The sequence below is a fragment of the Rhipicephalus sanguineus genome, unplaced genomic scaffold (genome assembly GCF_013339695.2).
Source record: "Rhipicephalus sanguineus isolate Rsan-2018 unplaced genomic scaffold, BIME_Rsan_1.4 Seq276, whole genome shotgun sequence".
Taxonomy (NCBI): Eukaryota; Metazoa; Arthropoda; class Arachnida; order Ixodida; family Ixodidae; genus Rhipicephalus; species Rhipicephalus sanguineus.
Window position 1 is genome coordinate 1 of NW_023614923.1, and position 16,023 is coordinate 16,023.

General features: G+C 48.2%; 1 protein-coding gene across 1 annotated transcript in view; it reads right to left on the minus strand.

Annotated features, from left to right (window-relative positions):
- Nucleotides 1-949: 949 nt before the first annotated feature.
- The window catches only part of LOC119376915 (zinc finger protein 77-like), a gene marked incomplete at its 3' end in the record, with an annotated part of 33,058 nt that continues 17,984 nt past the window's right edge, over nucleotides 950-16,023 (minus strand). Inside the window, 2 exon segments of the mRNA XM_049411506.1 lie at nucleotides 950-1,267; nucleotides 2,676-2,874. Of these exon segments, the coding sequence (XP_049267463.1) occupies nucleotides 950-1,267; nucleotides 2,676-2,874 (517 nt within the window).

The following is a 16,023-nucleotide window of genomic DNA, read 5'->3' on the forward strand; positions in this document are numbered from 1 at the left end:
TGTTTCACCTCTGTGTCTTTGCCGTTCAGCCTGGCATTGCCTTTGTGCTTGGCATCTCCAGCATGTTTTGCATCTGTGTCATTGCCGTTAAGTCTGGCATCTCTTTAGTGCTCACATTTCGCCTCAGTGTACTTGTCATTTAGTCTTGCATCTTTCTTGCACTTGGTGTCTCCAGCATGTTTCGCCTCTGTGTCTTTGCCGTTCAGCCTGCCATCGCTTTTGCGCTTGACATCTGCAGCATGTTTTGCATCTGTGTCTTGCCGTTAAGTCTGGCATCTCTTTAGTGCTCACATTTCACCTCAGTGTATTTCGCCTCAGTGTATTTGTCAGTCTTGCATCTTTTTTGCACTTGGTGTCTCCAGCATGTTTCGCCTCTCTGTCTTTGTCGTTCAGTCGTGCATCTCTTTCGCACTTGGAGTCTCCTGCACGCTGATTGCAGCCATGGCGGCGAACGGCGCTAACACTTCTAGGTTTAAATGCACATATATACCCTATAAAGTGGACGGGAGGATGACCGCCGCTGTAGCTCAGTGGTAGAGCATCGGATGTGTTATTCGAAGGTCACAGGTTCGTTCCCTGCTGGCGGCAAGTTATCTTTTCATCCACTTTACTTTCTTCACATTAAATCCTAATTACTACAAATAACATCCCCTATACTTTCCGTGGCATTAATGTCTGTTAGTTCTCATTAATATTAGGAAACTACATTTTAACTTGAATGATGTGCCCATTCAAACTTGTAAACGGAAGCTGCTATGTGACTTCAAGAAAATGTAATGCTCCACCACCATAGTTTGCATCCATATCCAGATTCACTCTGCTTAAAACGAGCAATGAATGTAGTTACCACAGCCATGAATCTGCGTGTCCTCAAAACACCTGCGAAGTTTAGTGCACCTGTCCTTCCTGCAACAAGGTCTACGTATTCGACAGGGCATCAAACAATCACCTCAATCACTGGCTCAGTGGTCGCACCTCCCCGGCCAGTCTGCTGGCAGCCGATGTGCTTGCGCTGATGCATGCGCAGACCCCGGTAGCTGCTGAAGGACCGGTCACACAGGGAACAGGCATGCTCGCCCAAGCTGCCTGGCTGCCCTTCAAAATGTGACCGCTCATGTGACTGTAAAGCGGACGCTGAAGTGAAGGTGCGTGCGCAGGCACAGCACTGCAGCGTTGGGGGTCCCCTATCTTGCGAAGCAGGAGCACTCTCGACACTGTCCACGTCGTCACCACCGTGCCGCTGCTCTATGTGACGCTCCAGCCAGGCCTGCGCATGTCATTGAACTGATCAATCAATGTCATTCAGCAACCATGATGATGTAATTCCAAAACTGGAACAGCAGTTGTACAATTGCATTAATATTCAATTCTAACATTGCTTACTTCATACACACTCAAACCTCGATATAACGAACACGGATATAACGAATTATAGGTTATAACGAAGTAAATGAAGAATAGTCTTGTCATAGAAAGTGTTACGAATAAACGTTTATAACGAATTTTCGGATATAACAAAATTATTTTCGTGGCAGATGTGACTTTGTTAAAATGAGGTTTGAGTGTAGAACTTGGCAATGTCTATTTTGGGAATGCTCAACTGATGGCGTATGACATCTGGACAAGGCAGGGCTTGTGCTTCACGCTATAGTGGAGAGCTTCAGATCACTTCTGACCACCAGCCATTCTTTCAAAGGATAGTAGAGAGAAGAACAGCTATGGATGTATTAGCAAACTAGTGCCATCTATAACGCCAAAAAATGTTATTCTTAGTGGAGGAAATGGCATGGTAAGCCAGAACGTGTACAGGAATGGAAGATGGGTGGTGACATCACAAATGACAAACAAGGAGAAAATAGTTTAATGAACTAAAGGAGTGAGAGAGTGCTGCTGAGATAACCTCTTCTGCAATAACTGTTACATTATTTACAACAGGAAAATTTCATTTAAATTGCAGTGAAGCTGATGAGAATGAATTCCCGCAAGACCTGCGCTTAGTTAGCCTGGAGATCAAGCTGATCATATGTGCTCACACAAAAAACATAATTTTAGAGAAGGGATTAACAGGGATCACACAGGACCAAGCAACGCAAAGATGAGGATGGGTGTTGATTGCCTACTGATTATTGTTCGCCTTTTTTCATGCTTGTTTCTTTTTTTTGCATGCACATATATATCTTTCCTTTCAATAAGTAATCAGTTGACAGATAGTGTCCGTCCTCATCCCAGCATTTCTTCATCACGTTTGGCCGTTGTTAATCCCTTCTCTAAGATATGTTCAACTAGCCCGCCTTTCACCACTCGTTCATTTCAAAACATAGTAACTAGCAGGATGAAGGCGCATACATACTGAAGGTGCACAAATAATATGCAGTTTGATGTGATTGTACATGTAGAGGCTGTAGTTACATCACAAAAAGCATCCCAGATAAAGAAGCAGCTGCACTGCAATACGTGCAGAGTGTGAGACTTCTGTGGGTGCACTACTTACATGGCAGAAAAGTGAACAGTGCTAAGATTGTATGAAGTGTAGAAAACAGGCACAAAGTCTACATTCCTTGATTCGCTTCAACATGCCCAAAATTGGCCAAATCAGCCTGATCCTACTTGGCAGCTTTCACAGCATCACTTGCCAAGTTATGAAATGGAGACACCTGGACAGAGTTTCACCTGACCTGCGAGCGAAACAGCTTCCCGCAGGCACCGCACGAGAGCATGGCGGGATTGCGGCGAGGCGGCTTCTGCAACGGCTTGGGGCCATGGCTGTCGCAGTGCCCCTTGAAATCAACCAGGGTGCGGAACTGCTGCTGACACAGCTTGCAGCACAGCTCACCTTGCACCGCATGCAGGCGCACGTGGTAACGCAAGTCGTCCCTGTGGCAAGACCTCTTTTATTCAACACATGTGCACGACTCCTTCTATGAATAAATTGTAAATTCTGGGGTTCTTTATTTACAACACAAATGAAACCAACAGGAAGATATAGGGGACATTATTTGTTGTTTTTAACTGTAGTGTAATGATTATGGCCTATACTGAAAGGAGTGGACGAAAAATTGCCCTTTCTGTCGGTCCAATGCTCTACCCCTTGAGCTATCATCCACTTTGTTGGATATTTATGCGTGTTTAATCCCTGGGAGTGTTAGCCAGCGCCACTTTTAGCCAAGGCGGCAAATGTGGAACACTCTTTTTGCCAGAGGACGCCACGTGGCATGTCATCTTTTCATGAGGTGGTAGCTGACCAATAAACTCACACATGCTATCTAAGGCATTGAGTCTGCCCGGACGAAGCCCTTGCTACGAAAGCGCGAAAGAAGGGGAATTGTCCGAGGGGCTCGTTTCTTTGTAGACACAAAGGGCGATTTTATCCACTTTAAAGAGGCCCCCTATTTAAGACCTCATTGTGTTACTTTTTTTCTTGCGGGTTGCATAGACTGAAGGGTGAACAGATAAGTGCAGCAAGAACTGCAGCGATAGGGGCACGCAGTACAAAGTTATTCAGCCTGGGAAATTCAAAATACAATAAAAAGGACGCCTACCCTCAACTCGACCTTCGAGCGGTCACTTTACCACATTTCACTTGCCACTGACGTTGCAAGGCACCACCAATGGAATGAGCTGAAAGCTCCGAGTAGGGGAAGCTTGTGTGACATTTTGCCTGTTCTATTTAACGCACTGATGACCCTGTTGCGACAACAAACAGCGTAGTGCCTCAAGAGGGAACCGCACGTGCGAAACAAGGCAGAATGCCTCTATCATGCTTTGTAGTTTTAGCGATCTTTATTTTTGCAACGGCATCTATTTCAACGCTCTTACATATTTTGTTCTTCAGTTTGAACACAATGGCGCGTGGAGCATCCCCTGCACATTTCTCGCAGCGTGGTGGTGTTCGGTGCATTGTTTGCCCGGCACTCCACATCACGAGTAGACACAGAAATGGGGTCACTTTTTCGTGGGGGTAGTTTTCCATCTGAAAAAAGTCTAAGAGCATTGGTCTATTGGGCATTCAGTGAAAAAGCATGCAAAAGAAGAACAAAACCCAATAGTAATCTCTTTTTTGATGCAATGCCGCGATCACTTGTAGCATTACATTTATCCAATCATAGGCCTTTGCTCTTCTTCATCATTTGCACCTGCAATAGTCCTGACGAGCACCACTATGTGTTGATGCAGTCGGCAGCGATGTAGGCGTTTCAAAAAAGAGTGTTGGAGGGGCCCTTACATTCCTTTCAATTCAAGTCCTAATCATTATACTACAGTTAAAAACAACAATGTCCCCTATGTCTTCCTTGGCTTAATTGTCTATTGGTTTCATTGGTAGCGTCTAACAAAGAAACGAGCCCCTCGAACAATTCCACTTCTTATGTACTACTGCATATTAAGTAACACAAAACACAAAGCAAAACACAGCAAGGACAAAGAGCAAAGCACCATCTTTCATTCTGCCTTGCCCATGCCATTCATTTAGCAATAGCAGGTGCTATGATATTTTTTCTTTAGACACAGCTCAACTAAACCTAAATTCTCCATGGCCAAGTGTTGCCGCACCCACCCCAGATAGTCGAGTCCAAAAGACAACAAGCTTCGCAATGGATGCAAAAATGGAAATGAAGCAACGACTCGTTTCTCCCAACAGCCTGCCTTTGGCCGCCAGCTTTAAGGGGCTAAAGGTGAGAAGTAAACAAAAGTAAATGCAACATCGGGGCCGCCATTATCTTCAGAAGCCTACGTGGCAATAACCCTACAATCTAATTAATGGCGGGACAGAGTCTGCTGAGTAAAGGTATGAAGCATGCGCTGTTTGATGAATAAGGGGCAGCCGCCGCCCCTCGGCCCCCACTGTGCCTGCTGACACTGTCTTGCTTTACAACACGTGTGAGCAAGCACATTTTTGTATGTACAATATAATGTTTTTCACTCAGGATAATAAAACACATAGCTGCTGTGTGACTATGATGGTCAACCCTTTTCGGAAATGACCGACTCCAAGAGACAGGCATGGGAGTAGTCAAAGCGTGAGCCAGGACTGGGCAAAGATACTGGTTAAGGCGGTTAATTGACGGCACTCAGTGACAATACGCAATGGTGACCAGTCAAGTCAAAGCACGGACTCTCAGCACGAGCGGTGCTCTTGCAGAGGAGCCCAAGAGGAGGAGCCAAAGAGGACAACCCACTAAAAGGACTGGAGAGGCGCAACCCATTACTCAGTTCCAAGGCTTCGCTTCAATTACTCTGGGTACAAAAAGGGAGCCGCCCAGCGACCTAACAGCTTGTCACTGTGAGAGCATCATACTAAGCCTGGAGGCACTCCACGTGGACAACGGCACATGTCCGAAGATGGTTCGATGGGTTCGATCAGGTAGTTGACCGGGGATGTGCACTCGATGACATGGTATGGGCCTTCGTATTTCAGCTGTAGTATTGATGAGAGGCTAGTTGCAGTGGCAGGGACCGAGAGCCATACGAGAGCTCCAGGGAGGAACGTGGGCTCAGAAGTGGTGGTGCCCTTGCGAATGCTCTTCTGCTGCTCTTTTTCATGCATTGTAAAGGTCTTCGCAAGCTCGCAACACTCTTCAGCAAGCATGGCTGTGTCAGAAATAGGTGCACACTCAGATGGATCCAGCTTTTATGGAAGTATCGTATTGACGGTGTGCGAAGGGTGCCTTCCATACAATAAGAAGGGTGAAAAACCAGTAGTGCTCTGAGGGGCGGTGTTATAGGCGTAGGTGATGAAGGGCAGAATGGCAGCCAATTGGTGTGATCGGCGGCAACTTACATTGAGAGCATGTCGCCGAGCGTGCGGTTCAAGCGTTCGGTTAGGCCATTCGTCTGCAGGTGGTAGGCAGTAGTTTTGCAGTGAACAGCATGACACTCTTTGAGAATGGCTTCGACGACTTCCAGCAAGAAGACACGGCCTCAATCGCTGAGAAGCTCCTAGGGTGGGCCGTGACGCAGTATGAATCGGTGTAGCAGGAATGAGGCAACATCGCGCGCTGTAGCCGCTGGAAGGACGGCAGTTTGGTGTATCGCGTGAGATGGTCAACAGCAACGATGGCCCAGTGGTTACCACTGACGTCAGAGGAAGTGGTAGATACAAATCGATGCCCACGTGCCCAAATGAATGGTTAGGGCAAGGTAATGGTTGTAGACCTGCTGGCGACACGTGCGTTGCACGTTTTCGGCGTTGGCAATCTGGGCACGAGCGAACGAACTTCTGCACGTAGCGGTATATCCCTCGCCAAATGTACCGCTGCGAATGAGGTGGTAAGTTTTCGATACCCCAGAGTGCGCACACTGCGGATCAGCGTGGAACAATTCGCATATGTCAGAACGCAGACTGCGGGGTATTACTAGTAACCGCTGGCGGCTGTCGGCGTTGTAATTGCGTCGGTGCAGTAGGTCATCACGAATGGCGAAATGGTGGGCTTGACGGCACAACGCGCGAGTGGATGGTGTTGCCGATGGATCAGTGCGCAGTCTATCAGCGAGGCGATCCATTTATCCTTGAGCTGTTCGGTGGCAATGGTGTGAACATCGATGGAAGAAACAGCAATGTAAGATACTGAGCAGGGGGCACTGTCCGTCAGGCAAGGGGGAGCGCGAGAGGGCATTGGCGTCAGCATGCTGGTGTCTGTTGCGGTACAGCACGCGGATGTCGTAGCCTTGCAAGCGAAATGCCCAGCGAGCGAGACGGCCTGAGTAGAGTTACTGTATATGCTACCTTTAGGTAGCAGAGTTTGCGCCTCTGATAGAACTTGCCGCTCGCGCCACCATTCGGCCACCACCGCTGTATCAAGCCAAATGAAGCCGTCCGGCGAAGCGCAAGACGGTCCAGCTGAGTTCGGATTGTTTGTCGTTGTTGTGGTGGTGTCTTCTGCTGTCCGTTTTTGCGAACGTCTGCGCGGCGCAACGCCCGGACTCAGTGTTGCGAAGTTGCGACAATGACAGGATGCTGCGCTCCCCACTGCACGAACCAACAAGAGCACGTAAAGGCCTCCTTCTCGATTCCATGTGGCAAGGCTTGTCTCCGTCGTCCCTCGCCGTCTCAAGTGGCTGCTGCGCACGAGACGTCAGAAGCCGGCGATAACGAACATGATATATATCGCTTCTCTCTCACTGGTGAAAGGCTGATTAAAAATCGAACGGGACAAAACAGTAAAAATATGCGCGCGTGACTGTGTGAAGGAGGCGATGTGTGTGAATATGAACCTTACAGGTCTATCAAAACAGCATGATTAATTCCGAGCACTGTGCGGCATAAAACGTTTGAAGCATGACCGAGTGTTTATTATATGCCACATCTACCTAGACGTACGCGAAATTCACGTTAGCTTGCGCTATTTGTAAAACACCGTGATAATTTAGCACTTGTTTTCTCGAGCTATCCACTTAATATTTTGAAGAGCTGCATCAAAAACTACGCGAAAACAAATAATTAGGCTGAATTTATTTGGTCCAGAATCATGACCGTCGCACTTTCTCTAATTGCCATTTAAAACAAAAGTATTACTTGCGATAGTGTTCCATCTCCACCTGTTCCATCTCAAATTATTGTTTCTCCGAGCTTTCCATTGTTTTTTTTTTTTCGAATCGAAAGTCATTGCGCCAGCGACGCTTTATGAACGAACGAGAAGGTGCACGGAGCTGCTGGCCGAGAGGACAACAGCAACAGCAGCATCCACATCGGCTCCTACATTCCAGAGAGGTGCTTTCCTGCTTAGCGTGGATGCCACGGCGGGCAAGATGGCGGACCTATGCGCAACTCTGCTACCTAAAGGTAGCATATACAGTAACTCTAGGCCTGAGGGATCCTTCAATGACGACAGCCAGCATAGTGCATAATGGTCGGTGACAACATCAAAATGGGCGGCTATACAAATAAGGTCGGAACTTTGCAAGGGCCCAGATGATCGCAGGCGCTCTTTTTCCGTGACGCTGTAATTGGTCTCGGCTCTAGTAAGCGTATGACTTGCATATGCCACGACATGTTCGGGGAACCCTGGTTTTGCACTACGCAAGTACAGCGCCGAGGCCTACATCACTGGCGTCCGTGTGTACCTCCGTTGGGGCTGCAGGGTCGTAGTGGAGTAGTATGGGAGGATGAAGTCAACAAACGATGGAGCTTTGCGAACGCGTCGTCGCACTTGGACGACCACGAATTAGAGGGTCCGTTACTTCCAAAGAGCTTCGTCAGTGGTGATATGATGGTGGCAAAGTTTCATACGAAGCGTCGAAATTATGAACACAGCCCAACGAAACTACGCAGTTCTTTGACGGACGTAGGTTTTGGAAATTCGGCCATGGCCCGAAGCTTGGCCGGATCGGGCAGGATTCCATCCATGGACACAATGTAGCCTAGGAGTTTTCAGCTGCTGTGCTGCAAAATCGCACTTCAGATTAAGTTGGAGGCCGGCGATGCTCAAATGCGTCAAAAACATGCCGCAGACGCTGGAGATGCGTGCAGAAGTACGGGAGAGAAAACGACGACGTCGTCGAGGTAGCACAAGCACATGTGCCATTTCAAGTTGCGCAGAATGGTAACCATCATGCGCTTGAAGGTCGCAGGCGCATTACACAGTCCAAATGGCATGACATTAAACTTGTACAAGCCGTCGGGCGTGACAAAGACTGTCTTCGGTCGAGCTTATAGGCCATGGGTACTTGCGAGTACCCCCGGGCACAAATTGAGAGATGAAAAGAACCAGCTCCTTGCAGGCTGTCAATCGTGTCATCGATTCAGGCAGTGGATAAACACCCTTGTGAATAATCTTGTTGAGCCGTCAGTAGTCCACACAGAATCGCACACGCACAGAGCCGTCCTTCTTCGCAACGAGAACAACAGGAGACGACCATGGGCTGTCCAAGGGGTCAAATAACATCACGTCAAAGCATACTGTCAACTTGCTCCATTAATTACTCGATGATCTGCGGAGATCTGCGATATGGACATTGCCGCAGTGGAGGTTTGGTGCCAGTGCGATGCTATGCGTAACAGCGGACGTGTGGGCCGAGGGAAGTTTAGCCAACATCGAAAAGGAGGAGGAATTCTTCCAACAGCACAAAAGCTAGGAATGCTGAACCGACTGAGTTGTTCAGCAATGGAGGAACCAAATACTCAACAGGTTATGAAATTGGATGTGGAAACGGCACAGAGCATACGGGGAACTGGGACAGTGCCTGTCGTCGGGTGCTTCATAACTTTGCGTCTTCGAGCGGTTCCACCCTGCTGAGACATTCCCCTCGCACCAACGTAACAATGTACGGAGATGGGTTGGTACAAAAACAGCATTGCTGCCGAGTGACTTGCACGGCCACAAAAGGTAACCAGCAAGCCTTTCCTGGTGGCAAAAGGCGGTCAGATGGTGAAAAAGAGTGCAATGGTGGTCGGAGAGACTAGCGTAGTCGACTGACACAGCCGTCGATAAGTTTGGATGCACTTTGGTATCGTCTTTGACGAAGATCTTGCTCGATGTTGAAGGACTGTCTGCCGGTGTCAATTCTGAGAATGGGGAGAGTTCGATTTCGGCTGGTGCGCAATGAGTTACGGTGTCGTCGCGGGAGAGAAAATCCCATCTGAGGATGACGTCGTGAGAGCATGCAGAAATTATGATGAATTCAACGTCGTACAGAGCGTCCTGAATGATGACGCAAGCTGTGCGTACTGTTGTAGGATGAATACTCCAGGAGCTGGCTGTACGGAGGGACATCCCACAAAGTGGCATCGTCACTTTTCGGAGTAAGCGGCTAAGTTTTGCATCCACAACGGATACGGCGGTTCCAGTGTCAACAAGGGCAGGTGCGCGAACACCGTCCACAAACACATATATCACGTTCGATGGGCTTCGCTGAGGGCTTTCGCAGTTCGATAGTGTTGCAGCCTTTGCCTCGTGGGGTGCGACGACTAGTTTTCCTGGTCACGTGCGACCGGACGTGGCCGCATCGGAGACAGTGAGCGACGTCGTGGAGACGGAGAGTGCCGAGTAGATAGAGCCTAACATGACGTCGGTGACAGAGGCATAGGTGGTTCATACAGTATAGACCGCTTATAACGTAAGTCGCCGGAGTCGCGAATATCCGCACTATAAGCGGTACCGCACTATAACCAAAACAACCTTCTTCAAAGGCTGCACTTGCGCAAAACGTGTTGAGCATGTAGCCTCGCGTGTCCGATAATCGACATATGCGATTTGGGGCGCTTACAACCACTTAAATCTCCGAATGTTCAAAAATTAACCGCCAAAGACGTACCCGCATTGCCAACGAAATGAACACGGGGAAAAAAAGCAAACAAAACAAAGTGCCATCGCGGAAATTCGCCGACTACGTTTCAGGCCACCTCGAGGTATGCGCGTTACACAGAAACCATGTCGAATCGCGACCGAAATTTCACGTGCTGAGCGCGGTACCGTTCGTTCGATTTCAAGGGCGCGCACGCGATGTCCAAGACATTGCAATCGAATCCGGAACCACCATTCGGGAGTTGCTTGTGCCAACCATGCCTTCGTTTTCATTAACGATATGATTCCCTTCCCTTCAAGTACAGCCATCGCAAAAAGTTTCGTGATTCCGCCCCAAACCGCAACTTTTATCGCCCGCGACCGCTACCGAAAAGCAACCAACGCTGATTAGGCCTAGCCTGCGGTTCGGCATGTTGTCGCGGGAAGTTTGACCAAGACAACATGAAGGTCGGACGTCGAAAAGATCGCACTCAAGCACTAACCCAAGAACAGCGCGCGTGATATGAAGTTAGTGTTAGCGGCCGGGAGATCAACGGCGACAAAAGCTCGCCAAGCTCGTTTAAGTCCGCGCACTGGCAGAAAAGGCGAAAGCTCGCGTCATGAAGCCGCATAACTTTTCAATTTGCGGACGAGGTACCAAACGCGATATCTCTAGCAAGTGTGATAACGACGACGCTTTTCCCGACAGGAAAAGCGCACTTGGTGAGGACGCGATCGTACGTTCCACGCGGAACGCGCTTGACGCGCTGCCGGCAAGCGGCCGCGGCGGCGCGGGCCTTGCCGCGCCGCCGGTGCAAAGGACTCCGTCGCCTAGGCAACCACCATCCTTCCCCACTCGGCGAGCCCGCACAGCGCTGCCGCGGTCTTTTTCCTCCCTCCGCCCCTCGTTCGTTCACTGTGCGTGCCCTCGCCCTTCGTAACGACCTCGTCGCTCCCTCCCCAGCGGCGTACCTCCTTTGAGAACAGCACTCGCTACAGCGTTTGTCAGAAATATTTTCCCGCAACCGCATTATAAACGGTATTTCATCTTGGGGGACTGCACAATAAGCGGTATGCGTATACATGCGGTTCTATGGGAGGGTAAACGGGAGTCAAAAAAGACCGCATTATAACCGGTCCTGCACTATATGCGGTTACGTTATAAGTGGTCTGCACTGTAATAGGGGCTGTTCGACTGGCTGGTGGTGGATGACGTGACTCTAGGCAGCTGCACACGATTGCAATAATGCGCCACGTGGCCGGCGTAACCACATGTGAAGCATATGGGGCGGTTGTCAGATGAGCGCCATTGGTTCGCTGAGGCATGGCCCGCCCATGGCACAGGACATGATTGATGGGCCGCAACTGATCTGACTGCATGGTGGGCTGCAGTCGTGGCCTATGCATGATGTCGGCGTAGGTAGCCGGCACACCACCTTCGAAGGACTGAAGTTGAGCAGCGGCTTCGGCGTAACTGCGTGGAGCAGCCGTAGGGATTACCGGCGACGTCCTTTAGACAACTTAGGCGTAACTCAGTAGTGCAGGAGCCGGATGCTGCTGACCTCTGCGATTTCCTGCTCAATCGCTCAACGGAGGGGAGGCAGAAGTGTGGTCGATCACGGTTGAATGTACTGAGGGTGAGCAAAGTCCAGTACAGCAACCTGGCATGCGATTTCCTCACGCACGAATGAATTCACCTCTGCGAGCAACGTGGAGTGGTCAGATATGGTCGACAAGCCAGTGAGCTCGCGGCGTCGCATGATGAAGAGTGACGGGTCATTGACCGCTGCCAGCGCAGCTCCTCATAACTTTGGCAGAGCGTTATGACCTCTGCCACTGTGCTGGAGTTTAGGCGAGCAGCATGGTGAGGGCATCATTGTCGATGCCTTTCATAATGTGCCTGATCTTGTCAGGTTCCGACATGTTGGCATTGGCTTTCTTACACAAATCAAGGACGTCTTCAATGTAGCGGGTGAATGATTCACCGGCCTGCTGAGCTCGTTCCCGTAAACGCTGTTCAGCATGCAGCTTACAAACGGCAGGGAGGCCAAACATGTTGATAATGGCGGTCTTAAGGGGACACTAAAGGCAAATAACAATTTATGTCAGAGTGAAAGCCCAATGTATGACAACTTCTAAAACGGCAATATTATCAACAGCAGTGCCCTATTACCGAGAAATTAAGCAAAATGTATCACGTGATGAGCGCCACGGGTGGGACATTTTCGAAGTGATCCCGATGACGTATGGAAGTCGGCCTACAATAAATCACTAGTAATCAAACTAGCAGCAGTAAAAAAAGAACCTTCCGAGCATCAAAAGACGTAATAAAATGCTGTTTGTTTGTTTTCGCTTGATTCATGGAAAAAAGAACCTCCGTGGCGTTGCCATATGGGGAACGGCGTGCGTGGTTCAAAGGTTCCGTTTTCGCCGAACTGCGCTCGCCCGGCGCCCTGCTTCGCTCACGCGGTCGCGTCTCAGTGGTAGTTTCGGGATCGCGTACTGCCGCGTGTGTTTTGCACGCTCGTGAAAGTCGCTCTGACCGAAAGTTCGACAAAATGCCGCATGCATGTGATATTGCCGGATGCCCAAATGGTGCACAACGCCAGTGCTGCAGCAAGGAAACCAGTGTGTCTTCACTGGGTGCCGTGGAATGAACCCTTACGCTCGATGTGGCTTAGTGTCATGCCATTGCGCCAGTGTGCTGAACAGTAAACCTCTGCGTGTGTGCTCGCTGCGGGACTGCGGACTGCGGCAAGCTCGAGGGCTTCGATGGCCGTTGTTGCTACTGTGGGTCCCGCTACTTCCGCTCTGCTGCTACTAGTGTTGGCGGCCACGCAGTAAAAGCGGGCAACGTTGGGCATGGCAGCAGTGACGTATGAAAGTCGTATTTTCACGCGGGAGATTTGAAGCGCGCTAACGCGATGTGGACCACTAAAAACGTGATTTTATTTCAATATAAGCACTTCCTTGGCATAAAATAGCACTACGAGGTTTCTGGACCGCTATTTCAACAATCAACGTCGACTTAATATTGCCTTTAGTGTCCCTTTAAAGTCGGACCACGTCGCAAAATCTGATGTGTGGTTGTTGTACCACAGGCCTGCAACACCCGCGACGTAGAGCACCAGGTTGGTCAATTTTCTGCCTTGTCCCATTTATTGGGGACACTCACGTGCTCATAAATCGCGAGCCAGTCCTTCAAGTCGGTACCATCAGTGCCAGTGAATACAGGGGGTTTGTGGATACGACGGACACCGGGACATGAGGTTGGTTGCAGGTGGAGGCGTTTTCTGGGCAGCGGTCTTGAGGCATGGTGGCTGGCAGGGTACGGGATCGAAGTGCCAGGGGCATCAAATGAGGACCAATGTTGTTGTGAGGACACAGCACTCTCCACACCAATTTGTTAAGCCGTTTAATTGATGGCACTCAGTGACAATACGCAATGGCAACAGTCAAGTCAAAGCATGAACTCTCAGCGCGAGCGGCGCTCTTTCAGGAGGAGCCGAAGAGGACGACCCACTGGAAGGCGTTGGAGAGCGCAACCCAGTACTCTCAGTTCCACGGCTTCACAATACATTCAAATTTATTGCGATACGATACAAGATACTTGGGCCACAAGTATTTGAGATACAGATACAAAATACTACCGCAATTATTGTATTCGATACGATGCTTTCCAAATGTATCTTAAAATACATTCGATACATTCGCAAATTATTATAGATCTATTATAATATAGCAGTAAAGTGTATGCAGAGAAATATTTGCTTGAAAATGTTTAACTGCGACCAACCTTGTTTCGTTTGAATGAAATGTCTCTACCATCTGAAAGGTTTTGTCTTTCTTGGTGAAAGCATATCTGCTTCATTCTGAATCACCTTATTGGGGTTGCTTTAGCTGCTTAACATGAGATCTCTTAAGGCTGCACTGTCAGCGGTCTATGCTTGTTGCTTTTGCAATTGATGGATGTCGCTGCTTTACTTACCGACCAGCTAGCAGGTTGCGATCTAATTACAAGAACTCAATAAGAAGCCTCTGAACAATGGCCCACATACGATGTGGAGTTCTGCCTTGTCCGTAAATGTGCTACTGTTTACGCAATACTGGATCACAGGGAAGGCGTGCAGCAGCCACACACTGGTAGCGCCATCTTTTGTGATGCATCGTGTATATGTAGACGACGTAAACTTGCAATGATTTTTCATATTATACTAATCTGCTAGCGTAAAGAGTTCGTTAGCGTGCAATCCTTTAACAATTTTCCCATACGAGACATGTGCAGCCCATAAATGTCTCGGACGTAGTGAACAGTTCAATAGAGCTTCGCAGGCAGCCGCCGTTATTCACACTGCTGCCAGTTAGAGTTCCGATTACCTGGTGATAACAGTAAAAATTAAATGGGGAGGCCTAAAAAAAGAAAGCACACATGTAAAAGAAAGCACACATGTATCGAACAATCACAGTGAATCAGCACAGAAACATGGTACAGGCAGCATCTTTAATAGCTATCAAAACTAAGCATCGAGTATAGTGAACTCATCTGTTAATGTAACGCAATAGAAAATTCAGTAGCAATAGAAAATAGCCTGAAATGGCTTGTTGGGACACTCACAAAAAAAAACTGGAGGATTTGGTACAATAATGTTCTGTTGAAACCCCTTCGTAATATATTTATTATGGCTCCTAATAATTTCCGTTATTATAATGCAAACTAAGAAGTAATCTAATGATTACGAAGTAGTAATCAAAATTTTATTATACGCAAGGTACGCCCAGATTACACCTTCGTCCTCAACATCGCCTTGACATAACAGTAAACTCAAATGGAACGAAAGTACTAAACAGTAGTAGAAATTACGCAGACAGTTAAGAGTAAGAATAAATCATGCAGCTTATTTGGCAGCACGTCGCAAAATACACATTGCAGTCAACAGACCAGGAAAAACAATACAGAGACCTAGGTAATGTATGGGGTGCAAAGAAGAACAGGTAAGCACTTTTTTGCTAACGCTCAAATTGTGACTTTAAGAACTCTTTCAATCAAGATAGCAGGAAGAAAAACATCTTCTGTTCGGAAATGATTGTTCTATTAGACCTAGCATCGCTACCGGTGGTGCTATAGTTGTTAAAATCTCGTTTGCATATAAGTCAGTCTTACAGCATGTAAGTCAAACTTACATCCACGATATTCTTCAAATCACTGGCATGTGAAAGCCACAAGACGCAAAGCACCCCATTCTTTCATTCTTCAGACTTCTTAACGACGCACCACGCAAGAGAAACTTGATAACCACCTACAGCGGCATCAGAGCTTGTGCGATAGACGCCCTATGCATTGGAGTACGCAGCACAGTGGCTAAGAGCAAGTCTCATGGCAAAAAAGCTAAAAAGCAAAAAAAAAAAAGAGAGAAAAGAAAAGACCAGCTAGGCATAAACTTGCGCACTTGTATTTTCCGAGACGGCGCCAGCGCCACCACGTAACTCTGCTCCACCAACAGGGATGCGCCGACCTCATCGCCTGCCCTAGCTGGAGGACTTTGGTGGAAAGATTAAATAATGTCATCGTCTTTAGTTTATTCAGGTGGCTTATTGATGCGTTATCATCTTAAAAAGCGGAGTTCAGCGAATGTTTATTGCTTCACACGGTGGTGTTGAATTGATGTATCTGGTATCTTAAGATACACGATACATTCTTTAATGTACTGGAAATACAGATAATCATCTAGCGAGACGTATCACGTACAGATACAAAATACTCATAGTGTATTTAAGATGGTATCTAAGATACATGTATCTTCAATAC